Source organism: Schistocerca serialis, chromosome 2 (assembly GCF_023864345.2).
Source record: "Schistocerca serialis cubense isolate TAMUIC-IGC-003099 chromosome 2, iqSchSeri2.2, whole genome shotgun sequence".
NCBI lineage: Eukaryota > Metazoa > Arthropoda > Insecta > Orthoptera > Acrididae > Schistocerca > Schistocerca serialis.
The window spans coordinates 1,090,134,763-1,090,161,773 of NC_064639.1; the positions used below are offsets into that span (position 1 = coordinate 1,090,134,763).

General features: G+C 43.2%; 1 protein-coding gene across 2 annotated transcripts in view; it reads right to left on the bottom strand.

The window, feature by feature from the left end:
• LOC126458541 (leukocyte elastase inhibitor-like) overlaps positions 1 to 27,011 on the bottom strand; it is a 221,524-nt gene that overhangs the window by 138,834 nt on the left and 55,679 nt on the right. For both annotated transcript variants that reach the window (XM_050095658.1, XM_050095657.1), the window contains exon 2: positions 2,085 to 2,173. In XM_050095658.1, the coding sequence (XP_049951615.1) occupies positions 2,085 to 2,162 (78 nt within the window). In that variant the 5' untranslated portion in view covers positions 2,163 to 2,173. The remainder of the gene's footprint in view (positions 1 to 2,084; positions 2,174 to 27,011) is intronic.

The following is a 27,011-nucleotide window of genomic DNA, read 5'->3' on the forward strand; positions in this document are numbered from 1 at the left end:
AGGGAATGTGTTCCAGAGACTATATTGCACATTCCAGATTTCAGATTATTAGAAATATACTTTGAATGTTAAGTTTTCACGTATGAAAATGTAAAAAGTGGGAAAAAAATAATTTGATAATAAAGCCAGAGCAGGTTAGAGGGACGTGCCAAAAATTTTCCAAATAACCGTAGTCAGAAATGAACCGTTGAGCTATCGCCATTAAGGGACAGCCATTCGTGTGAACAAACAACAGGATAGCAGGAAACAAAATAGTGGAGTCATTTGTGGAAATAGTAACACACCTTGAGTTGCGTGTGATTTAGACACTATCATGAGTGCAACTATTAATCAATTCGAACCACGCAACTGACTGTAGAGCACGTAATGGTCGAACTAATGCGCATACATATGTACAGGATGTTTATGGATTACTTATACAAAAGTAAATTTTAATTGTGAAAAAGGTAAATAACTTACAGAAATGTTTGATGCAGCATTGAAAGCGGTACATCTTCAAGCTTTATTCAGAAATTTTCCGTTTGGCTAGTTTTTGTAACACGACAAATTTTCCATCTGTAATCAGTTTCCTGCCAAATTCTACGAAGCAAATCTTGAAGTATGGTGGCGGCCGTTTTTGTTATTCCTTATTGCAGCTCCTTCCTATTTCCCGGAAGCGGAGAAACAAACACTCTTGTCTTTAATGTAATCCCAAACACAGAAGTCTGTAGGAGTTAAATCATGTGTGAGAGGTGGCCAGCATATTATTACAGCTCGTTAAATTCGAGTCGGCGTATTTCTACGGAGATTCGCGACAATTTCACGATGATAATGTGGTATCGGCCGGAGTGGTCGAGCGGTTCTAGGCGCTACAGTCTGGAACCGCGCGACCACTACGGTCGCAGGTTCGAATCCTGCCTCTGGCATGGATGTGTATGATGTCCTTAGGTTAGTCAGGTTTAAATAGTTCTCAGTTCTAGGGGACTGATGTCCTCAGAAGTTAAGTCCCATAGTGCTCAGAGCCATTTGAACCATTTGATAATGTGGTGAGGCGCCATCTTGCTCGAAAATAAATTCTATGTGCATATCCTATTCTAATTGAAGTAAAAGATAATTTCCTACCATGTCCAGGTACTATACGCCAGTTATTGCTATCTCGGCAGAAAAGAAAGGACCGTCAATATTGTTACGGCTTACAGCACAAACCTTACGTGTGTCCCGTACATGTTCGATTACGTGACATGGTTTCAGATTACCCAAAATGCGAGTGTTATGCGGTTCACTTTATCGCGGATGTGGAAGGTGGCTTCGTCACTGAAAAAATCTTATGTATGCAGTTTGTCGAACATTTCTACACAAAAAAGTCAGACCGTTTTCCTTTATCACTTTCTCTTAAATCTTGCAACAATTCCAATTTGTACTGTTTGAGTGACAAGCGTTTCCGTAATACCTTCCGCACTGTAACAGTAGGGATATTCAATTCTTAGCTATCATGTCTCAATGATTTACTCGGGTTATAAACGTATGACTGCCAAACTTGTTCAGTTGCTGCGTCAGAGACTGCTGGCCGACCTTGACCCGGCGTCCTATGTGATGCACAGGCAGATTCTGTGAAACGATTGTACCAAATGATAACAGTTTGTCTCTGAGGTAGTGGCTTGCGATATTTAGCCCTGAATTGTCTCTGTACTGTGGTAGCGGATCTGGATTCATGAAACCATAAACAACACAGCCCTCACTCTGCACCGTTATGTGACTCCATGATGACTGTTGGAATAACGCAATCACGCATCCCACCTGGCGGGAACGTCAGGAACTAACAGTGTTAGGATGGAATAAAACGTGAAATATACTGCATTCAGTGCTTAGTCAAACGTTTCTGTAAGTTATTTATCCTTTTCACAATTAAAGGTCACTTCTGTGTAACTAATTTATAGACGCTATCCATTTAAGTGATGTCTGTGGTCAAAAGATTATGCGTATGTGTGTGTGTGTGTGTGTGTGTGTGAAAGACGGAGAGAGAGCTACTGGGTAACAACTTTTAATGACAAAGATATTTACATGAAATCAATCATGCAATCAGATTTATTATGTACAATACCAACATTGTAGAGATCGAATGTGAACTGATTGTTCGCCTGGGTTATTGAGTTCAGTGCGAGAGCAGCTTCTTCTTCGGCCATTTTCCGCGATCCTGCAGACAAAAGGAGGATGTAACAATGAGAATTAAAACAACATAATTGTAACTTAAAAAATTAAGTAAGCTGAGAGTAATAACATTGGTTACATTAAATAACTTTGCGTACTGTTTGATGTTTAGTACTGCTAGTTGTCCTAGCATAATGAATTCTCAAGAAACGATATAATCAATTTCATTCGCATTTTTCTTTATTTGAAGTTGAGCCTCTGACCTACACTGCCCAATACATCCCGTACCGATTGCGCTATTGGGTAAGTAATATACATACTGGTCAGTTCTTGCAAATTTTAATGAACAAAGTGCTGTTCACGACAAGCTTTGTACTGCAACAATATTCTTCTGGCAACAGCAAAACAAGCGCACAATTTTTCTTCCAGTTGCCTTAAATTCGTCTCTGTTTTCCTTCTCTGTTCAGTGCTATACTCCACTTGCTTCCTCACGTTATTTCCCCCCCCCCCCCCCCTCCTATTTCCATCGCTGGTTAAGGTTATAAGTCTAACTCTACCTACCAGTAAATTGTCTTCATGTTCTGCACTTCACAAAGAAATGAATTTTTTTAGCCGTTACTGTCTTTAGTCTTTCTGTGAATTCTTTTTTCTCAAAGTTAGATTCCATACTAGGAAATATTGGAACACATGTGTCACAATGAATATAAAGATGAAATCTGATGTATAACTGGTTAGATGTGAGAGAACCTATGCAGATCAAATATAGTATCAGAGAGGGATTTTAGCTATAATTCTAGCAGAATATTAAAGCCTTAAGTAGATAAACGTATTTTTCTGCCGTAAGTGAGTTTAATGAGTATTAAATATTCTTAAATGACCTGTAACGAAGCATGATACCATTGTCAGTTTTCACGTTATGTACGAGGAGCATTGGTAGTGTAAAGATAGTTTTCTCGCTGACACTGTGCTACCATTTAGTGACATTCATGCTCTTGTCAGTACCAATGATAAGTACTGTCATATCGGACGTAACTCGAAACGGAGACAGAACTCAGGAAACACTTAAGTCAGAAAACATTGCTTATCTGACCGCTGTAAGTTGCGTCTACTGACTAAGGGGAAACCTTCCCGAGTTTATCAGTCGCCTAACAGCGTCCTCTCGTCGTAACGTTCCACACAGTTCCAGCTTTTCGTCTTCTGCCTCTGCATTACCCCACTAGAAACTCCCCGCATAGCTGCTTAAAGTAGATGAACACCAGATATTGTTCTCTCTCCTCGATTTTTGTGGAATTAATAATTTCTCTCTAGTTAATGCGAACCCTTAAATGTGTGCCAAAGCGACCAACAGCATAAATACGCAAAGTGTATTAAGATGTTCATGTATCCGATTCAGAAACCAGAGACTGAAAATTTGGGAAACTACGTAACATGTTTCTTCTCGTAAAAACTTTCACAACTCGTCCGCCCATGTGCTACACTGATCGTTGTCGTTATTTCTGTTCTACAGAACCGAATACAATACAATTCTTCGACAGACTGCAATGAACTAACTGAAAATTCTTCGAAAAACTTAACCATTTTTTGTTATGGTGTCTCCTACGTGATTCTTTTACGACGTCTGCAAGAAAAATTTCCTATTCTCTTTTATATATGTTAAGCGGAAGAAAATTCACGTCCATAAGAATTAGCAGTGGGTCGAAAATTGAACCCTGTAGAATTTACCACGTGATTTTTCTATAATTGCGTACTTCACCGTACATAAACACTGTCCGCCTTATGTTGATAGGCAATGAACCAGGACTACTTGCTACGTAGAAAAATCACTGTATTTACTCTTGACACTGGTAAGAAAAAGTTCATACACAACCAGTGGGACGACTTCTACATGATGCCGAAACCCTTTGGCATAAAGTAATACGGGCTGTAGAGGAGCCTGAAGAAGTAGTAGGAAACAAGAAACCAACAGTCGGAAATGTATGTTTCAGGGGATACGGTGTCTCGAATGAGCAATTCGTCTGATTTTCGTATTTGTAAACTGGTTATGTTTCATAACAAACAACCGCCTGTCGCATCGTCGTTGGCGGCGCTACCTTTCAAAACAATACACAAACGTCTGTGAAGTGTGCACTGCAGTGTTCACTATTGCTTGCAATTGTTAAAAATGGAGCATTACTCGCTACAGGAACCTTAAGACGCAATTTAATGCGTGGTGCAGCTGGACCTAGTGTTCATGTGTTCAGAAAAAAGTTTCGCAACAGGCGTGGTCCTAGTTGGAAGAAATTCATCTCCATGAATAGAAACTTTCGAGGAACTGTAATGATGAAGCCGCAGAGAGCTGGCCACGGTTCTCGACAAAAAACTGTTCGCACGAAATGCTGTTGGATCGTTCTATCGGACCAAATGATTTTTAAACCCAGATTTCAGTTCTGTCAGTGGATTGTTGTAAGGCTTGCACCTAAACTAACGGTTGCCATTTTGATAAACTGTTATGAATTTGAGTGGTCACTGCAAGGTGGAAGTTCATGTATTCGCTTTAGGCTGTTAGTTCACAATCTGAAAGTTTTCGGTTTAGGACTATTTATCATCTGCAAAACGTTGATTCTAAAATTTAGGGACACGTCGTAGTGGATCAACTTGCCCAGCGCACAGCAACTAGCATAGGACGAGAATTTCGCTGTAGACATTACAGACAGACGATGATAGTAATACGAGGGTAAGTCAATTATTATCCGCAATTTAGTTATATTTCTGTTTATTTTGGTAATACTCTCGTTTTATGTTGATGACGCATGCTTTGTTTATTCGTTGTTATATCTCTGCAATTTTCAAGCTGCTATGTTCGTTTCGTTATCGCTGCCGTGCTGTTAATAATGGCTGCTCCGCTGTCTATTTGCAACAAAGAAGAAACATTCAGTGATCCGTTTTTTGTGGTTGGAAGGCGTATCAGGGGCCGAAATTCATCAAAGACTTTCGGTATAGTACGCGAACAGTGTTTTGCCACAACAGAGTGTCTACGAACGGATTGAGAAATTCCGAAATGGTCGCACAAGTGTTACGCACGATGAAGGAGCCGGACGGCCGTTTACCGCCACAAATGAAGAAGCCATTGAGCGTTCACGTGAAATGATTCTCTTAGACAGCCGATTAACTTTTGACGAAGTGGCACATCGTCTGCAAATAAGTCACGGTTCTGCCTACGAAATCATCCACAACAGACTTGGGTTTCATAAAGTTTGTGCAAGATGGGCCCCAAAACAACTCACACAGTTGTACAAACAAACGCGCTTGGGCATCTGCAAAAAATGTTTCGATCGGTATGGTAACGAAGGGGGCAAATTCTTAGACAGGATATTACTGGTGACGAAACATGAATCCATCATTATGAGCCGGAGAGTAAACGGCAGAGTATGGAATGGAGACATCCAAATTCGTAGTACAAGAAAGAGTCCAACACCCAACCGTCCACAGGAAAACTGAATCGTAGGGTTTTTTGGGACGCACAAGGTCCAGCACTGGAACATTATGGAGACAGGGGCACAACAATAAACAGTGTACGTTACAGTGAGAGGCTTACTGCCAGGCTAAAGCCTGGAATTCGAAGCAAACGCCGATGATTGCTGCCAAAAGATGTTGTGTTGTTGCACGACAATGCCCGTTCGCATACTGTTACCCACACTGCTGAAACGCTACAGAAATTCAAATTTGAAGTAATGGGTCATTCTCCATATAGTCCCGATCTTGCCCCTTCTGACTATCACTTGTTTCGTCCACTCAAACAGACATTAAGGGGCCGTCGATTTGCCTCGGACGAAAGAAGCGGTGCATTCCTGGCTCGCAGCTCAACCGAGAACCTTCTTTTATGAGGACATCAGGAAGCCTGTACAACGATGGACCAACTGCGTTGTAACACAAGGACACTATGTCGAAAAATGATGTTCTTGTAAGTTTCCTATTTGATTACAATAAAATTTTATAACTACTTTGTCGATAATAATTGACTTAACTCTCGTAATATGACTCTACTGACTTAACAGAGAAAACTAACGTGATTTTACGCTGAAAGCGTAAAGTTCACAATGCATCAGCCGCACGTAAGCATTATTATTTCCCTCTTTATGTAGTAAAGCTAGATCGGTGCAGTAAAGGTATTTTCTGAGTGACGGAATTAGGGCTGCAAGTGGGAGAAAATCATTTTATTAATTCTTTTAAGAATCTGTTTCTTGTCCAGACAGGAGCCACCAAGCAGTATTTCAACGTTTCAATCCTTCATGGAAAGGAGGGGACGTGAGTGGTGACATCAACACAATAATGACACGGAATAAAAAGAAGAAAAAGAAGATGATGATGACGAAAGATTAGAATTTAGCTCCCGTCGACGACGAGGTCATTAGACACGTAGCACAAGCTCGGGTAGAAAAGGATGAGGAAGAAAATCGGCAGTGTGGTTGTGGTGTGCGTACTGTAAGACCTTCGGTACACACACCATCAGATTATTTGACTTGTCGCTCTAACGAAGTAGGCGAGTGTCAGCAATATGTCTCGTGGTCTTATCGTGGCGTGTTTATCTTCTGCCGTTAGGGCAGACGATAGAAATGCCACTTGCACGCTTAGAGTACCAGATTGACGATGACCAACTTTAAACAGAACTTGATTAATTTTCACACACATTTATTAAAATAATAAAAAGCATAGACATTACGTAACTTGATTCTGGATGCTGTTTACAACTGACAATCTGAAGTTCCTTTGGTCTTGGTACGTTTATCTTATTCTCACATATCTCTGATACTTGACAAAATGTCTATACATTTATGTTCATGGCAATGTACAGGAATATGATAATCTTATTAGGCGCAGACTGAAACTTGACTATAGACTGGTACAGACTAATGCAGACTGGTACAGACTGATGCAGACTGACTAATCGGAGGTCTGTACACTCGTTATAATACCTCGAGCGTTCAGGTATCACTGCGCGCGTGCGATCCGCGAGGAGAAAAGGTTCTACGTTAGCAGAAATCTCATTGAGTGCGTGACATATTAATACGCGGATCGGCGGAAGCAGAATTTGGTCCGTCTCTAAAACAGCGCCATCTCGTAGTGCGGAGACGGACGAACGCTGCGCCTGCGCTGTTGTGCTTAGCGGGGCGCGCTCTAGTGGGAAAGTTGTGTACGCGCTGACTACGCGGAACCATGTACACAACAGTGCTTTTCAAAGAAACCATCGTGTCATTTGCTTAAGCAATTTAGGGCTATCACGGAAAACCTAAATAACGATGGCCGAAAGAGGGTCTGAACTGTCATTACACTGTGCTAACCACAGAGCCACCTCGCTCGACCATAATCATTCTCGCAGCACAGAACTTGAAAAACTGTCAGCGAGCTAAGGAAGATTTTTTAATAAACTGATAACGTAAATCTTAGCATCGTATTCATATATGACTGAAGTAATGCTTTTAGCTGCGCCAGATCAAAGGCCTTGCCGGCAGTGGTAACACCGGTTCCCGCCATATAACCGAATGTAAGCGCTGTCAGGCTTGAACGGCCAACGTCCGGGTCTACCGGGTGCTGCTGGCAAGCGGGGTGCACTCAGTCCTTGTGAGGCCAACTGAGGAGCTACTTGATGGAGAAGTAGCGGCACCGGTCACGAAAACTGATGACGATGGCCGGGAGAGCGATGTGCTGACCATATGCTCATTCGCATTCGGTGACGCCTAAGGTCTGAGGATGACACGGCGGCCGGTCGGTATGTTGGGCCTTCAAGGTTCAAAATGGTTCAAATGGCTCTGAGTACTATGGGACTCAACTGCTGAGGTCATTAGTCCCCTAGAACTTAGAACTAGTTAAACCTAACTAACCTAAGGACATCACAAACATCCATGCCCGAGGCAGGATTCGAACCTGCGACCGTAGCGGTCTTGCGGTTCCAGACTGCAGCGCCTTTAGCCGCACGGCCACTTCGGCCGGCCGGCCTTCAAGGCCTGTTTGGTCTTATTTTAGACCAAAATAACTGATACTGAATTTAACATTGTTTGATTTACAACAAAAAGAGATCAGGTAGCACACCGCGCCTGCTACACGTCCACCGCGGCGCTCTGGAGTCACAGAAGCCAGTTACGACACCTGAAGATGGGCTTATAAGAGCCCGAAACCGGTCGTGTGATAATAAAAGAACTTTAAAACTTGGTAATCAGAGATTACAAGCCTCACTGAGTGTGCAAATGGTGGTCTCCGAATATAATTAAAAGTTTCGTGTTCAGCAGTCTACTTTTTCTTTCTTACACGTTGAGAAGACTTGTGAGGTAGCGGCCTGCTCCACGCCTTACTTCACATAGTATCCTCCTTTGCATACTCGATTAGCATACCAAACTTTCATTTCTTCATTTTCTTTTCCGAATCGTTCTGTGTTTACCTGTTTTATTCGCAACTGCACGCATGTAACTAGTGAGTGGGATTAGGTTATAGTTGCTAGTACTGTAGATATGTTATCATACAGGATTTTAATATCAAGCTCGCTTCTGGTGACATTCAGAGTTCTCTGTTCACATCGTGAAGAATATAATAATTCCAGTCCCAAAGAAAGCAGGTGTTGACAGATGTGTAAATTACCGAACTATCAGTTTAATAAGTCACAGCTGCAAAATACTAACGCGAATTCTTTGCAGACGAATGGAAAAACTGGTAGAAGCAGACCTCGGGGAAGATCAGTTTGGATTCTGTAGAAATGTTGGAACACGTGAGGCAATACTGACCCTACGACTTATCTTAGAAGAAAGATTAAGGAAAGGCAAACCTATGTTTCTAGGATTTGTAGACTTAGAGAAAGCTTTTGACAATGTTGACTGGAATACTCTTTCAACTTCTGAAGGTGGCAGGGGAAAATACAGGGAGCGAAACGCTATTTACAATTTGTACAGAAACCAGATGGCAGTTATAAGAGTCGAGTGACATGAAAGGGAAGCAGTGGTTGGGAAGGGAGTAAGACATGGTTGTATCCTCTTCCCGATGCTATTCAATCTGTATATTGAGCAAGCAGTAAAGGAAACAAAAGAAAAGTTCGGAGTATGCATTAAAATCCATGGAGAAGAAATAAAAACTTTGAGGTACGCCGATGACATCGTAATTCTGTCAGAGACAGCAAAGGACTTGCAAGAGCAGTTGAACGGAATGGACAGCGTCTAGAAAGGAGGGTATAACATGAACATCAACAAAAGCAAAACGAGGATATTGGAATGTAGTCGAATTAAGTCGGGCGATGCTGAGGGAATTAGATTAGGAAATGTGACACTTAAATTAGTAAAGGAGTTTTGCTATTTGGGGAGCAAAATAACTGATGATGGTCGAAGTAGAGGATATAAAATGTAGACTGGAAACGGCAAGGAAAGCGTTTCTGAAGAAGAGAAATTTGTTAACATCGGGTATTGATTTAAGTGTCAAGAAGTCGTTTCTGAAAGTATTTGTATGGAGAGTAGCCATGTATGGAAGTGAAACATGGACGATAAATAGTTTAGACAAGAAGAGAATAGAAGCTTTCGAAATGTGGCGCTACAGAAGAATGCTGAAGGTTAGATGGGTAGATCACATAACTAATGAGGAAGTATTGAATAGAATTGGGTAGGAGTTTGTGGCACAACTTGACTAGAAGAAGGGATCGGTTGGTAGGATATGTTATGAGGCATCAAGGGTTCACCAATTTAGCACTGGAGGGCAGCGTGGAGGGTAAAAATCGTAGATGGAGAGCAAGAGATGAATACACTAAGCAGATTCAGAAGGGTGTAGGCTGCAGTAGGTACTGGGAGATGAAGAAGCTTGCACAGGATAGAGTAGCATGGAGAGGTGCATCAAACCAGTCTCAGGACTGAAGACCACAACAACAACAACATCGTGGTTTGGCACGGGGGATCGCCTCTTACTGTGGAACAGCAACCTCCCCACGCAATGCAGAACGACACGTCAGTGAAGTTTTTCCCTGCCGCGAGAGGACAGATCTGTGGCGAACGGAGGCGCGGGGATTATCCGTTTGCCACCTCTGGTTATTGGAGACAGACCCGAAGGCGCTCGGAGAATAGCATCCGGTACCTCAAGGGCGGTCAGGCTGAGACCCGGCCCTCGTTAAAAGCCATCGACGAACGGCTGTCCACAGCGAAACTGCCTACTACGTTTGTTCGCGTGGTGCTGCCTTGTTGAGCGGTTCTAGGCGCTAGTCTGGAACCGCGCGACCGCTACGTCGCAGGTTCGAATCCTGCCTAGGGCATGGATGTGTGTGATGTCCTTAGGTTAGTTAGGTTTAAGTAGTTCTAAGTTCTAGGGGACTGATGACCACAGCAGTTAAGTCCCATCATAGTGCTCAGAGCCATTTGAACTTTTTTTTTTTTTTTTTTTTTGTTTTTTTTTTTCTCAACCATGAATGTTGCCACACTTTCATTTCGAAACCCCCCCAGCGCTCCTTCCCTGGGAACGAAGCTAGTAGCCTTCCTAAGATTTTCGGAACTTTCCATCGTGTAGAACCGCATGTGGGAATCTTCGCGCAGTCCCTGCCGGCTGGTGAAGCAACAGTTTTCATTGGCTGATGAATATTAAATTATATGGTGGGAAACAGGGAACCAACTGCCACGTCTGGGACTTGCGGTTCGCGTAAGCCCTTTCGCTGACTGGCTGGCCAGAGAGGGGTTTCATGGTGTTCCACGGTGACGAGGAAGGTCTTAAGTGCCAGAGTCAGTTCAGTCAAGTTCGTCTCCAGTTAAGTGAACATGGTTGGACTTTGGCCTTCTGCCAAGTTATTCTGGAGTCATACTTTAACCTTTTCGTGATTTTAAGATTATTCAACCGCGTCGGTATCGACAAGACGATGTTTTCGGCTTCAGGCAGTCCTGCTACAGCCAGCCGCATTCTCCATTAGCAGCTCTTAACGCCTCAGCGGTCGGCGCCACCACCTTGTGTATTGTGTGTGTATTAAACCGGGGACCTAGAAACGACGGAGAGACTTCGTCCCGTCGCAGCCCTCAGTGATTCACAATCCCACAACAGGCTACAGCAGTCCACCCATCCCACCGCCGCCCTACACCGAACCCAGGGTTATTGTGCGGTACGGCCCCCCGTGGACACCCCCCCCCCCCCCCCGGAAACGTCTCACACCAGACGAGTTTAACCCCAAATGTCTGCGTGGTAGAGTAATTATGGTGTACACATACATGGAGACAGTGTTTGCGCAGCAATCGCCTACACAGTGTAACTGAGGCGGAATATGGGGAACCATCCCGCATTCACCGAGGCAGATGGAAAACCGCCTCAAAACCATCCACAGGCTGGCCGGCACACCGGACCTCGACACTAATCCGCCGGGCGGATTCGTGCCGGGGAGCGGCACGCCTTCCCGCCCCGGAGGCAGCGCGTTAGACCGCGCGGCTAGCCGGGCGAGCGCCATCACCTTCCGCGACGATTACGCGGCCACGGCAAGACTGTGAATTGTGATGCGCGACAATCTCAACTATATTGTTTTACTCCAGTTACTTCACGGGCATTGCATTAGCATTATCTATGCATAGCATGAATAATTGACCTCCGTTTAGTAGGTTCCTTTTTTACGATTATATGATGTATATACTTTGCTCATTGCTTTATGTTAATACAGAGTGCAATTGCTCTCTTATTTTATTGCTTAATTCGTCTGTAACTTCATGTAATTTCCTGCACTAGTTGGTCGTGGCAGCACAACGCACCAAATATTAAAAACATATGTTTTTGGGGGTGTCTGGATACTTTTTACCACATAGTGTAGATACCCACCAATATTTACAGTGAAGGGATCGATTTATACCATTCATCCTGAGGTATAAAGAAATTGTCAGTTTGGTTATGGAGGAAATTGGGGGGGGGCGGTAAACATTGTAGAGGGAGACCAACGTTCGAGTGCAGCTAGCATGTACAAATTAATGTAGGTTGCACTGTTTATGCAGAGATAAAAGTACTGAATAGCAGTCTTGTTACTGAAGACCGGACGACAGTAATGCTGTAACGGTGTTTTATGGAACATTGACGTAGTTTATTTACCAGATAATGTTTCTGGTTTCCTTCCCTCTGTCTTAAATAGCACTGAACCGGCTTGGTAAATAAAGTTTAAATAATGATTAATGTGAGTACACAGCTTACAAGATTTTCATACCCAATTGATAGGCCGATTTGAGATGGAATATTCTGCACGTTTGCCTTGCAGGTATGTTTGGACTGTGTTGAAATGATATAGTAGTTGACATTTCTCAGTATACGACTATGCTGTCGTCCGTTGCGCACTACGCGGTGCGTCGGTAACACTTCCTTTTGCTTCAGTTTTTGTTTTAACTAACCCATAAATAGTGCGATAGTAGAATGCAGGAGAAACCGTACGATATGTCTTCTCCATTCATGTCAGACAATACTGGCTACACTTTTGTAGCTCGTTTATTAGTAAAATTTCTCCTCCCTTAGTGTCAGCACCTATGGTCTTGGACTAGCATCAAAGTCTCGTATAGAGGAGGTCGCTGCTTCGAGTCTTTCCTTGTAAAAGGGAGTGCATTTTAATTTTGCTGACAATCAATGTATAATACAAGGATGCTGAAATTTATACACACCATCTCTGGAAATCTGTTCTTGAATACTTAGACAACGTGAGGTATTATGATGCATACTGACAACTTAAGAATAATCACATTTCCAGCACGATCGATCTCCCGCTGATTGTGTAAGAGATGTTTCGTAGTACAATGACTTCAACCAAAAGAGCGACAGAATGCTTTTCTTATTGAGAAATCACCGTAGTTCTCTTGAACGAATTTCTTTTACTGGAATGTGGATGAAGAAGAAGTCTGTGGGAAGAAATCAGAGAAGGCTCAGCAACAGACCGTGTGCTTTGAGGTCCTCGATATTCACGATGCGATTGCAAGTATGTGGCTTCATTTCTCTACGAGTTCTGTAGAAAGATGTATCGGAGTGTAAAGGAAATGGAGGAACGCTTTGAACGTAAAAATAAGTAATGAACAAAGAAGTTTGTGTAAGACAGATAAAACATGTAGTGGGAATATACAGTGTGTTCGGAAATTCCCGTTACAAGCTTCTGGGACTCGTAGAGGGGAATGAGTACATAATGTTTTGAATAGGAACCCATGTTTGGAAACGTTTCCGTTCTACGACGATTTCAATTCGTAGTTCTATCTCATCCACTTCCGCTTGAGGAATTGTATTCAGTAGTATAATCATTAGGTAACAATTCAAAAGGAAACATAACGAAGCATCCATTTGCCACTTAAGCGCATGTATTTCTATTAACAGTTAAACATTACGTTTTTGTATTATTCCAAAACAGAAAAAGAACCCAGCAAACTGTAAGTACAAAAGAGTACTGATGAACTGCAACCGCGGCTCGGTGAGGCGACAACCAACGTTGTTACAGACACTGTGCCTACGAAGCATACTCTGGTTCACTCTCTCCGTCGCACCTGATGTCTCGTGAGTTTCTAGTGCTCCGGCCAGAACCCGTGCCAGCAGACCTTCCTCTGTCTCTACAGGAGTCCCACAGAGGCACAAGTTGAGTGAATCAGGTGACGGTCTGACCTAGGGCTCATCATCGTATCTACTCTACAGCATACCAGCACAAGTAACTCTGAGGCTTTTCTGTCAGCAGACGTGGGCGCGATACACATCTGAACTGAAACCGTCGTAAAGCGGAGACGATACATTTCCAGACATGGGTTCGAATTCAAAATATTATGTACTCACCCTGTTCTACAAGTCCTAGAAGTTTGTAACGGGAATTTCCGAAAACCCTGTATATAATCTGCTTAACTAGGTTCTAAACGGATTTTTTCGTCTGATGTGAACATGAGTGCCTACAGTTTTTCTGACCAACAGTTCCAGGTTACATACAGGATTATCTCCATCGCTGCCATATTCACAATACTCCGTTAAAGTATTGTGTTGATGCGACGATTATTTTATACTGATATCGGTTCACTTCGTAAATCAGACTGTTCAAGCTGGTGGACGCTCTGTAATGGTGTGCGGCGTGTGCAATTGGAGTGATATGGCACCCCCGGTATGTCTAGATACGACTCTTGACAGGTGACACATACGTAAGCGCCCTGTCTGATCACCTGCATCTATTCATGTCCATTGTGCTTCCGGCGGACTTAGACAATTCCAGCAGAACAATGCGACACCCTAAACGTCCAGAATTGCTACAGAGTGGCTCCAGAACACCCTTCTGAGTTTAAACACTTCCGCTGCCCACGAGACTCGCCAGACATGAACATTATTGTGCATATCTGGGATGCCTTGCCACGTGCTGTTGAGAAGAGATCTCCCCCCCCCCCCCCCCCCTTACTCATACGGATTTATGGACAGCGCTGCAGGATTCATGGTGTCAATTCTCACCAGAACTACTGCAGACTTTAGTCGAGTCCATGCCAGGTCGGGTTGCGGCACTTCTGCGTGCTCATGGGGGCCCTTCGCGATATTAAATAGGTGTACCAGTTTATTTGGCTCTTAGTGCATTTTCCCAGTTTTGTATGTGCTCAATATATTCCGTTTTCGCATATGTTATTATTAATACGGTATAACTAAATTCTGAGTAATTATTTATAAAGGTTCACCACCAGCATTACATAGGGCAAGTTGATTGAAATGGTGACCACAAAATTTATGGGCATACAAGTAACAATTTCAACCATGATAGAAAAGGAATCAAATCATCATGACATCAACAGAGTACACAACTGGAATGGAATTGGGAATCAAAGAGTTGCAAAGCCATTGTAAGCTAGTGGTTAGCAACGGTATATCCCTAAGAAAAAAAGAGTTGCACCGTAGGTAAAAAATGCATGACTTCAAGCAGTGCCAGAGAAGTACTAACTAAGTTGTAAAACTTCCACCTCCACTCTTCCGCATAACTTGAAATTGAAGGTCTCTGTATGTCCAACTTTACAGAGATGGTCGTGGACTCAGCTGTTCGCTACAGGATGTGAAATCAAACATCTTTCAGCCGTCTACTTTCCAAAATTATTTTATTTGGCTACCAGTTTCGGCGATTTACTTCTCCATCATGAGGCCTGTGTACAGACAACAATGGTACCAGTACGAAATAGATAAACAAAAAACGGGGTGGTGCATATACAGTGGTGCATATACAGTGGTAGTATGTAATAACATAAAAATACCAAGACTTTTGAAGAACTGTCACTCTCGTACAGAACTAAAACAAAACCCTGGGACACTTATAATGCGAAAGGACAAGGTTAGCGTAGACCTTCGTGTTTACGTAAGACATCACCTTTATGTTAAATGTTGTGTGATAGCAACTTTTTGTAGTATACTGATTTAGTTGCTTAACCGAATAAAGTATCTGTTTTCCCGTTCTCTGTACTGGATAACTTTGCACATAGGCCATGGCCTATACTGGTTTGATAAGGAAAGTATAATCATTAATGCAGCTTAAGGTGCACCAAGAAGATATGTAACGGATATCTCACGAACACCACTTCAAGGTGTACGTTCTGCGTATGGTGGTCGGGTTTTACATAGGTGATCCTCATAGGACGCTAGTATTTTATAACCTGACGAGCTGCTTACTCGGTATTGCCCAGGTATGTATTGATTCCAATCTTCTAGTAGACTGCCTCCTCCTTCCCCCTCTCTCTGTCCGTCTCTTCCTTCACCCCCCCCCCCCCACACTTTCTGTACGCCTCCTCGTGAGCCTTATATGTTCATCCCCACCTGCCCCTTTCTCCGTCAATCTGCTCCTCCCCCCCCCCCCCCTCTGTCCATCTGCTTCTTCCCCCAGTGTTTGTCTCCTCCTTCCACCTCTAAATCCACCACCTCTTTTCCCTCTCTCTGTCCATCTTCTCCTCGATTCTCTCTCTGTCCATATCATCCTCTTCCCTTACCAATTAATCTCCTCCCCTCTCTCTCTACCCATCTCTCCATATATCCTTCTTTCCTTCACCTCTGCTCTGCTCTCTCTGTCCATTTCCCCCTCTCCTATCTCTATCCATCTCCTCTTCCTCCTGTGCCTGTCTCCTCATTCACCCTCACTATCTGTCCATTTTCTAATCTCCTCTTCTCTCTCCACAGTATCAGACTCACCCCCAATAGGAGGCTGATGGTTCTTTCCCCTACAGTATTTCTTTTCAGACTGGAATTTGAATGTGAACCAGATTTGCCTGAAATCGTTCCAGGGGTTTAGTATGAGCTTTTAATCCGCATATGCACATGTAAAATATATCTCACATACATGTAACGTATTTTACAGGTATTTTTACACATACTTCACATGTTGTTTGTTGTTGTGGTCTTCAGTCCTGAGACTGGTTTGATGAAGCTCTCTTTGCTACTCTATCCTGTGCAAGCTTCTTCATCTCCCAGTACTTACTGCAACCTACATCCTTCTGAATCTGTTTAGTGTATTCATCTCTTGGTCTCCCTCTACGATTTTACCCTCCACGCTGCCCTCCAATTCTAAATTGGTGATACCTTGATGCCTCAGAATATGCCCCACCAACCGATCCATTCTCCTAGTCATGTTGTGCCACAAATTTCTCTTCTCTCCAATTCTATACCTCCTCATTAGTTACGTGATCTACCCATCTAATCTTCAGCATTCTTCTGTAGCCCACATTTCAAAAGCTTCTATTCTCTTCTTGTCTAAACTATTTATCGTCCACGTTTCACTTCCATATATGGCTACACTCCATACACATACTTTCAGAAACGACTTCCTGACACTTAAATCTATACTCGATGTTAACAAATTTATCTCCTTCAGAAACGCTTTCCTTGCTATTGCCAGTCTGCATTTTATATCCTCTCTACTTCGACCATTATCAGTTATTTTGCTCCCCAAATAGCAAACCTCATTTACTACTTTACGCCTCTCATTTCCTAATCTAATTCCCTCAGCATCACCCGATTTAATTCGACTACATTCCATTATCCTCGTTTTGATTTTGTTGATGTTCATCTTATATCCTCCTTTCAAGACACTGTCCATTCCGTTCAACTGCTCTTCCAGGTCCTTTGCTGTCTCTGACAGAATTACAATGTCATCGGCGAACCTCAAAGTTTTATTTCTTCTCCATGGATTTTAATTCCTACTCCGAATTTTCCTTTTGTTCCCTGTCGTGCTTGTTCAATATACAGATTGAATAACATTGGGGATAGGCTACAACCCTGTCTCACTCCCTTCCCAACCACTGCTTCCCTTTCATGCCCCTCGACTCTTATAACTGCCTTCTAGTTTCTGTACAAATTGTAAATAGCCTTTCGCTCCCTGTATTTTACCCCCGCCACCTTCAGAATTTGAAAGAGTATTCCAGTCAACATTGTCAAAGCTTTCTTTAAGTCTACAAATGCTAGAAACGTAGGTTTGCCTTTTCTTAATCTATTTTCTAAGATAAGTCGTAGGGTCAGTATTGCCTCACGTGTTCCAACATTTCTACGGAATCCAAACTGGTCTTCCCCGAGGTCGGCTTCTACCAGTTTTTCCATTCGTCTGTAAGAAATTCGTGTCAGTATTTTGCAGCCGTGGCTTATTAAACTGATAGTTCGTTAATTTTCACATCTGTCTACACCTGCTTTCTTTGGGATTGGAATTATTATATTCTTCTTGAAGTCTGAGGGTATTTCGCCTGTCTCATACATCTTGCTCACCAGATGGTACAGTTTTGTTAGGACTGGCTCTCGCAAGGCCGTCAGTAGTTCTAATGGAATGTTGTCTACTCCCGGGGCCTTGTTTCGACTTAGGTCTTTTAGTGCTCTGTCAAACTCTTCACGCAGTATCATATCTCCCATTTCATCTTCATCTACATTCTCTTCCATTCCTATAATATTGTCCTCAAGAACATCGCCCTTGTATAGACCATCTGTATACTCCTTCCACCTTTCTGCATTCCCTTCTTTGGTTAGAATTGGGTTTCCATCTGAGCTCTTGATATTCATGCAAGTGGTTCTCTTTTCTCCAAAGGCATCTTTAATTTACCTGTAGGTAGTGATACCACTATTGATATGCACCTCTACATCCTTACATTTGTCCTCTAACTATCCCTGCTTAGCCATTTTGCACTTCCTGTCGATTTCATTTTTGAAACGTTTGTATTCCTTTTTGCCTGCTTCATTTACTGCATTTTTATATTTTCTCCTTTCATCAATTAAATTCAATATTTCTTCTGTTACCCAAGGATTTCTACTAGCCATCGTCTTTTTACCTACTTGGTCCTCTGCTACCTTCACTATTTCATCTCTCAAAGCTACCCATTCTTCTTCTACTATGTTTCTTTCCCCCATTCCTGTAAATTGTTCCCTTATGCTCTCCCTGAAATTCTGTACAACCTCTGGTTCTTTCAGTTTATCCAGGTCCCATCTCCTCAATTCCCACCTTTTTGCGGTTTCTTCAGTTTTAATCTACAGTTCATAACCAATAGATGATGGTCAGAGTTCACATCTGCCCCTGGAAATATCTTACAATTTAAAACCTGTTTCCCGAATCTCTATCTTACCATTATATAATCTGAGACCTTCCAGTATCTCTAGGCTTCTTCACATGTATGTCTAGTGATTTCACCTTGCAGTTTCATTTTGACGCAGCTCTATGTTTATGACGTCGCATTTCCTGAACTATGAGATGTACAATGATATAATTTTGCAGCTACATCCAGTGTTATACGTGGGTACTATCTGCGATATGGGTTGTGAATAGAGTTTGTAGTGAGGAAGTAATAAATTAAAACGTCATGCATGATGCTGCAGTCTTTCACGCATCTCTGTATTTAACGTCGTAGCTCCAGAACTGTTTGTCATACAGTGACATACAGTCAGGGAACACTTGTAATTATTTATTGCACAAGAAGCCGGCCGCGGTGGTCTAGCGGTTCTAGGCGCGCAGTCCGGAAGCGCGTGACTGCTACGGTCGCAGGTTCGAATCCTGCCTCGGGCATGGATGTGTGTGATGTCCTTAGGTTAGTTAGGTTTAAGTAGTTCTAAGTTCTAGGGGACTAATGACCACAGATGTTAAGTCCCATAGTGCTCAGAGCCATTTGAACCAATTTATTGCACAAGAACCAAACCTTGTAAAGATATCGTACATATGTCATTTTGAAGAGAAATCCCGAAAGTTTTCTTTTCATGTATACCGCCACAGTGCAGTTTGGTAATTTGCCGCTAGCGCTAATCGCAAACGTGGCGAGTTCAGGTGAGTAGCGAGTTTTTTGTGTGTTGGAGTTCGACAGAAGCCAGTGTGCTACAGCTGTTCAACGGATGTTTCGAACCAAGTACGGTAAGAATCCACCAACAACGAAGGCCATTTACCACTGGCACAACAAATTCGTTACGACTGGTTGTTTGTGCCCGGCAAAGAGAAGCGGACGTCCCAGTGTGAGCGAAGTGAATGCGGAGCGCGAACGAGAGACATTCATAAGGAGTCCAAAGAAATCGGTGCGTCGTGCATCCCGTGAACTCGAAATGGTTCCAATGACAGTGTGGAAAGACTTACGACAAAAGCATTCGTGGGTACCTGAACACGGAGCTGCCGCCTCGATAGATCAGACGTGCTGCAGAAGGGGACAGCTGTTTCATGACATGGCCTCCCTGATCACCAGATCTCACTCCGTGTGACTTTTTTCTGTGGGGACACATTAAAGACCTGGTGTATGTAGCGCCTCTACCATGTGACGTAGCAGAGCTCCGGGAGAGAATACGGGAAGCGACTCGACGATGCCATGCTGGGACTGGTATGGCTAGAATTCGATTACCGTATTGTCGTCTGTCGGGTCACTCATGGTTCGCATACCGAATGTTTGAAAAAAAGAAAAAACTTTCAGAGTTTCTCTTCAAATTACAATATGTATGACATCTGTACAATGTTTAGTTCTTGTGCAATAAATAATTGAAAGTGTTCCCGGACTTTAAGTACACCATGTATTTTTGTAGGCACATCCAGCGGATACTGGCTGCAAAAATTTTTGCGAATAGAGATAGTAGCAAGGAAGTAACAAATTTAAATGTCTTGCATGATGTTCAGTTTTCCCCGTATCTACTGCATAAGTATTTATGACGTCGTATAACGCAATTTTTCAGGTACATTATATGTAAATAGTCTGCAAATTCTGTCACGATTACAGTTCGTATTAAAGAAATAACAAATTAAAACGTCATTCTTCATACGAGAGTTTTACTTCATGAACAACGAGAGTGCATTTATCATTTTGTGGGGGCCATCAACGAGAAAAATTTCCCAAGGGCTGACATTATGTGTTAAGTTTATTGCAAGTCTCTAAGTGCTCTCGTTCTGAAATACTGGTTCACCAACGTATGGGTATTTACGGGTCGTGGGCTACACTGCTTCTTCACTCCCACCCCCACCCTTTTGATTGCTTGGTGGTTCTTATCCCCACACCGATCATTTCCAGATAGTTTGAGATATGTGTACCACGTTTGGTAGAATTAGGAGGAGATGCATATACAGGGTGGTCCATTGATGGTGACCGGGCCAAATATCTCACGAAATAAGCGTCAAACGAAAAAACTACAAAGAACGAAACTTGTCTAGCTTGAAGGGGGAAACCAGATGGTGCTATGGTTGACCCGCTAAATGGCGCTGTTATTGGTCAAACGGATACCGACTGCGTTTTTTTAAAATAGGAACCCCCATTTTTTATTACATATTCGTGTAGTACGTAAAGAAATTTGAATGTTCTAGTTGGACCAATTTTTTTCGTTTTGTGATAGATGGCGCTGTAATAGTCTCAAACGTATGAGTACGTGGTATCACGTAACATTCCGACAGTGCGGACGGTGTTTGCTTCGTGATACATTACCCGTGTTAAAATGGACCGTTTACCAATTGCGGAAAAGGTCGATTGTGATTAAAATGCCCTACGGGCGTGTGCTATGTAAGCTGTTCGGTATCCTGGACGACATCATCCAAATGTCCGGACCGTTCGCCGGATAGTTACGTTATTTAAGGAAACAGGAAGTGTTCAGCCACATGTTAAACGTCAATCACGACCTGCAACAAATAATGATGCCAAAGTAGGTGTTTTAGCTGCTGTCGCGGCTAATCCGCACATCAGTAACAGACAAATTGCGCGAGAATCGGGAATCTCAAAAACATTGGTGTTGAGAATGCTACATCAACATCGATTGCACCCGTACCATATTTCTATGCACCAGGAATTACATGGCGACGACTTTGAACGTCGTGTACAGTTCTACCACTGAGCACAAGGGAAATTACGGGACGATGACAGATGTTTGCACGCTTTCTATTTAGCGACGAAGCGTCATTCATCAACAGCGGTAACATAAACCGGCATAATATGCACTATTGGGCAACGGAAAATCCACGATGGCTGCGACAAGTGGAACATCAGCGACCTTGGCGGGTTAATGTATGGTGCGGCCATATGGGAGGAAGGAAAATTGGCCCCCATTTTATCGATGGCAATCTAAATGGTGCAGTGTATGCTGATTTCCCACGTAATTTTCTACCGATGTTATTACAAGATGTTTCACTGCATGATAGAATGGCGACGTACTTCCAACATGATGGATGTCCGGCACATAGCTCGCGTGCGGTTGAAGCGGTATTGAACAGCATATTTCATGAAAGGTGGATTGGTCGTCGATGCACCATACCATGGCCCGCACGTTCACCGGATCTGACTTCCCCGGATTTCTTTCTGTGGGGAAAGTTGCAGGATATTTGCTATCGTGATCCACCGACAACGCCTGACAACATGCGTCAGCGCATTGCAAACATTACGGAAGGCGAACTACTCGCTGTTGAGAGGAATTTCGTTACACGTATTGCGAAATGCATTGAGATTGACGGACATCATTTTGAGCATTTATTGCATTAATGTGGTATTTACAGATAATCACGCTGTAACAGCATGCGTTCTCAGAAATGATAAGTTCACAAAGGTACATGTATCACATTGGAACAACCGAAATAATATGTTCAAACGTACCTACGTTCTGTATTTTAATTTAAAAAACCTACCTGTTACCAACTGTTCGTCTAAAATTGTGAGCCATATGTTTGTGACTATTACAGCGCCATCCATCACAAAGCGAAAAAGTGGTCCAACTATTATAACATTCATATTTCTTTACGTACTACACGAATATGTAATAAAAAACGGCGGTTCCTATTTTTAAAAAACGGAGTTGATATCCGTTTGATCTATGGCAGCGCCATCTAGCGGGCCAACCATAGCGCCATCTGGTTTCCCCCTTCAGGCTAGACAAGTTTCGTTCTTTGTAATTTTTTTCGTTTGACGCTTATTTCGTGAGATATTTGGCCCGGTCACGATCAATGGACCACCCTGTATAGAGGGTGACCCACTTAACCGTTTCAGCGCAAATATCGCTGTAACAACAACGGATACTGAAAAACGACTTTCATGGGTAAGAATGTAAGGCAAGGGCTCATTAAATTAAATACTATGAGACGTTCTAAAACGAAAGCAAATGTTATTTTCAACACAAACTTCTGTTTTTAACCGAACACGTATTATTTCTTACCCAATCAGTAACATGAAAAACCAGAAAAATAATGGTGTTAGTTGCATCGCAATACGTCATTTACATCCAGAGAAATCGCAAAGCGAAGTTCACGTTTGAAATAAACGAACCGCGCCGGTGTTGTACATCCTGAGATGCAAGAGTGAATCCCACGTTCGTCGTAATCGCTACGTGATTGACGTGGACGTGTGTTTCAAAAAATGGCTCTGAGCACTATGCGACTTAACTTCTGAGGTCAACAGTCGCCTAGAACTTAGAACTAATTAAACCTAACTAACCTAAGGACATCACACACATCCATGCCCGAGGCAGGATTCGAACCTGCGACCGTAGCGGTCACGCGGTTCCAGACTGAAGCGCCTTTAACCGCACGGCCACGCCGGCCGGCGGACGTGTGTTTGTTTTATAGGTACTATTGTAAGTTTATGTAATCATGTTACCATGTGCAGAAGTTCATTTGTAACGTAGTCATTAAAATGTTGAGTGACATGTCCTGTACATGTCATGTCCCATTAAGTAATTGATGTACAACTACGTACAACAAGCATTTACCCATCTGTTAGATCTTTTGTCAGTAATTAATGATGTTCACCCTGGTCGACGATATTCGATATTTCATTAGAGTGGTGTCCATTCTAGTAGTAGCAAAGATCAATAACGCGTGGAAGAGTAAACCCTTTCCAAATTGCTCATTGTGTGAGACGACGTCAGTAGCCCGCATAATAACAGTGTAAATAGCAATAAGTACAGTGTTTGTTCCATGGTAGTACATCAATCACATCATGATTAGGAGCAACTTGAGGTTTGCTCTTGCATCTCGGGATGTGCTATACCAGCGCGTTTCGTTTCTTTCAAGCGTCAACTTCGCTTTGCAAGAATGAGATTTTCACTCTGCAGGCGGAGTGTGCGCTGATATGAAACTTCCTGGCAGATTAAAACTGTGTGCCCGTCCGAGACTCGAACTCGGGACCTTTGCCTTTCGCGGGCAAGTGGCCTACCACTTGCCCGCGAAAGGCAAAGGTCCCGAGTTCGAGTCCCGCTCGGGCACACAGTTTTAATCTGCCAGGAAGTTTCGCTTTGCAATTTCTCGCGATGTAATTCTCGTATTGCGACGCTACCGACGCCATTCTTTTTGTGATTTTTTACGCTATTGATTGCGTAGAAAATACTAGTGGGTGACCATTAAAAAAATTTGCTTACGTTTCAAAACGACTCATAGTATTTATTTTCATGAGCCCCTGCCTTACATTCACACCCGTGGAAGTCGTTTTTGAATGTCTGTTGTTTTTCCAGAGATATTTGCACAGAAACGATCGTACGTACATACAGACGTATATACTAACATCTTTTTTTTATAATTTGCGCGGCTATGGATACATATAGGTATGTAATTAGTCGGACTTTGCCGCTTTCAAACTACCAGCACATGTAAAGAAATTCCAATTTACGAATGAAATTCCTCTGGGTTCTAAAAACGTCATAGAATCATAACCACCATAAAGACCTGTGTTACAAAATTCATTGGCATTATGACAACTGAGGAATAAAAGGGAAACGAAGACAAGAACTCCTAATAGACCGTAACTGGTACGTCAGTGTCGTTTGCGTTGACAGAGACATACGAAAAGTATCCCCAGTTAGGGGTAATACAGTGTATTTGGCAAATACAGCGACAGTATCAGCCGACCAAGCTATTATTGCACTTTGCCTCCCATGGCCGTTACCAGAAACACGCAGTGACGTTAGAGTAAACAAGTACAGTGGTGACTAAGGAAAGCGCATCGCACTGTGAATGATGTCAAGACAATTGCGCCATATACTATTACATTGTTCAGCGCGTGCTGGTGAAATATCATCATAAAAACTCGCGATAAGCCGACCGAAGCGCGCTCACTCCCAGGTGCAATAATATTGTGGTCGACTAATACTTGGCCGTCGTGTCACTTGTTTACGCTAGTTGCGGTCTTGCTGCCTCATTGTGGTTTGCGAAGGGCTGACAGGAACTGCCGGAGGTCACGAAAGCGAGAGTCAAAAGCCGTCTTCTCTCTATTCTCGTTACTCATCCACTTGATGAGTAATTTTTCGCGTGGAAATATTGCTGGTTGTTTTGTTGTCACGCAGGCTTCGGCGCAGTTTATGTGACATTTCGGATCTTTTTACGTGATTAGTAGCCATGGCTTGTGTTGCTCCAACCGTACGTATGTTTGAGATCCCAGAAGAACTTTTATTCGTACTAACACCGGCCTTGAAAGCTTGAAAGTCTACCTTCATACATAACACTTTTGCTTCCTAGAACTCGAGAAATCGACATATTGTTTTGGAACAAACTCTGAATCCGGCAGAAGTCGTCACTTCACTGGTGTTCAATATTACAGCAACAAACGGAAATTTTGCAAGGTGGCGTTTACTTTGCCACAAAACAGCATAAACAGGTGATAGCAAAGTAGAAACAATATAAAGAACACAGAACGCTAACTGTTGTGTTGGCAGAAGAGCCAACACCGTGTTACTAGAGGAGGCCGAATTGCACGCGTTTTAGCTCACGCAGGCTGGCGTGAGGAGGGAAGAGCTATACTGACGTGAGGTCTGGAACATGACAAGGAATTAGAATTCAGAAAGCCGACGTAATTAGTTTGATACTTAACTTTAATCCATTAATGATGAACGTCGCTCTTGACGGTACATGAGTCACAATTTTATCTGTTCAGAAGACATAGTAACTGAATATGGCGCCTTGCTAGGTCGTAGCAAATGACGTAGCTGAAGGCTAGCAAAGTCGGCTGTACAACTGGGGCGAGTGCTAGGGAGTCTCTCTAGACTAGACCTGCCGTGTGGCGGCGTTCGGTCTGCAATCACTGATGGCGACACGCGGGTCCGACGTATAGTAACGTATAGTAACGGATCGCGGCCGATTTAAAGGCTACCACCTAGCAAGTGTGGTGTCTGGCGGTGACACCACAAAAACAGCTGCAAAATTCATAACAGTAGACGAAAATTTCTTCGTTTTTTTCCCAACTTAACAGGTTTGCGCACACATTCCGACAATTGGTTAATGTGCTCACCATGGAGTGTGACCATCTCTGGCAGCAATACAGGCCTGACAACAACGGAGCATACTGTTAATCATGTTGAGGCAATGACGCCCATTCTTCCCGCGGAGCTGCTCGCAAGTTTTGGAGAGTCATTGGTGGATGCTGACGTGATGCAACCCGACTCCCTAGTACATCCCAGATATGCTCTATGGGATTCAAATCGGGAGAACGAGCAGGCCACGTCATGCGTGCAGTATCTTCCGTTTCCAAGAAAACATCAACCACTCCTGCTCTATGAAGTCGATAATTATCATCCATCAGTACAAAGTCTGAGCACACAGCACCTCCCAGCAACCGTGCACAGCCCCAAGACCTCGTCACGATGCCTGTCAGCAGTTATACCTTTCCGATTCACCAGTAGGTTCATGAAGAGATGTTCGAGTAATGAATATAATTCCTGTCCACACCATTAGCGATGCTCCTTGAAATCGGTCTCTTTTCACAATGTTTGCGTCTCGAAATCGTCTTCCACATTCCCTTCAAACGCGAAACCGTCGAGAACCACTCTCCAAACCAAATAGGGACTCATCTGTGAAAAGAACATCGGTCCACTCTTCGACTGTCCAACCATTATGTTGATTTGATGCCCCCTTTGGTGAAAACGAATCTGAGGCACACGTACAGCAGGTCTCCACCAATAAAGGCCACTCTGTCGAAACCTTCTCTAAACCGTTTGCCTCGATAAAACACGTCCAGTGGATGCCGCGAGGACAGATGCCAGTTGCCGTGTGGCAGTAAGGCAGTTCTGTCGTGCCCTTACAGCCAAATAACGGTCCTTTCTTTCTGATGTCACACACGTTCGGCCCTACTCTAGTCTTCGTGATACAGTTTCGGCCTCTTATAACAAACTGTCGCTACATCCGAGAAACAAGAGAACGATATCGGGCCATCTGAGTTTGCGACTGTCCCACTTCCATTATTCCTATGGCTCTCCACCGCAGAGGGTCTGGTAGGCGTCTTTTATGTGCCATTTCGCACTGTCTGTGACCGTGTACACAGCAGTCGTGGATGTGGGACTACCTAGCAAACACTACTCCCTTTGATAGGTGCCCTGACATAATCGTTGGCGTGTTTTTCGGTTGACCCAAACGCCAAAAAATGGTTCAAATGGCTCTAAGCACTATGGGACTCAACATCTGAGGTTATCAGTCCCCTAGACTTAGAACTACTTAAACCTAACTAACCTAAAGACATCACACACATCCATGCTCGAGGCAGGATTCGAATTTGCGACCGTAGCAGCCG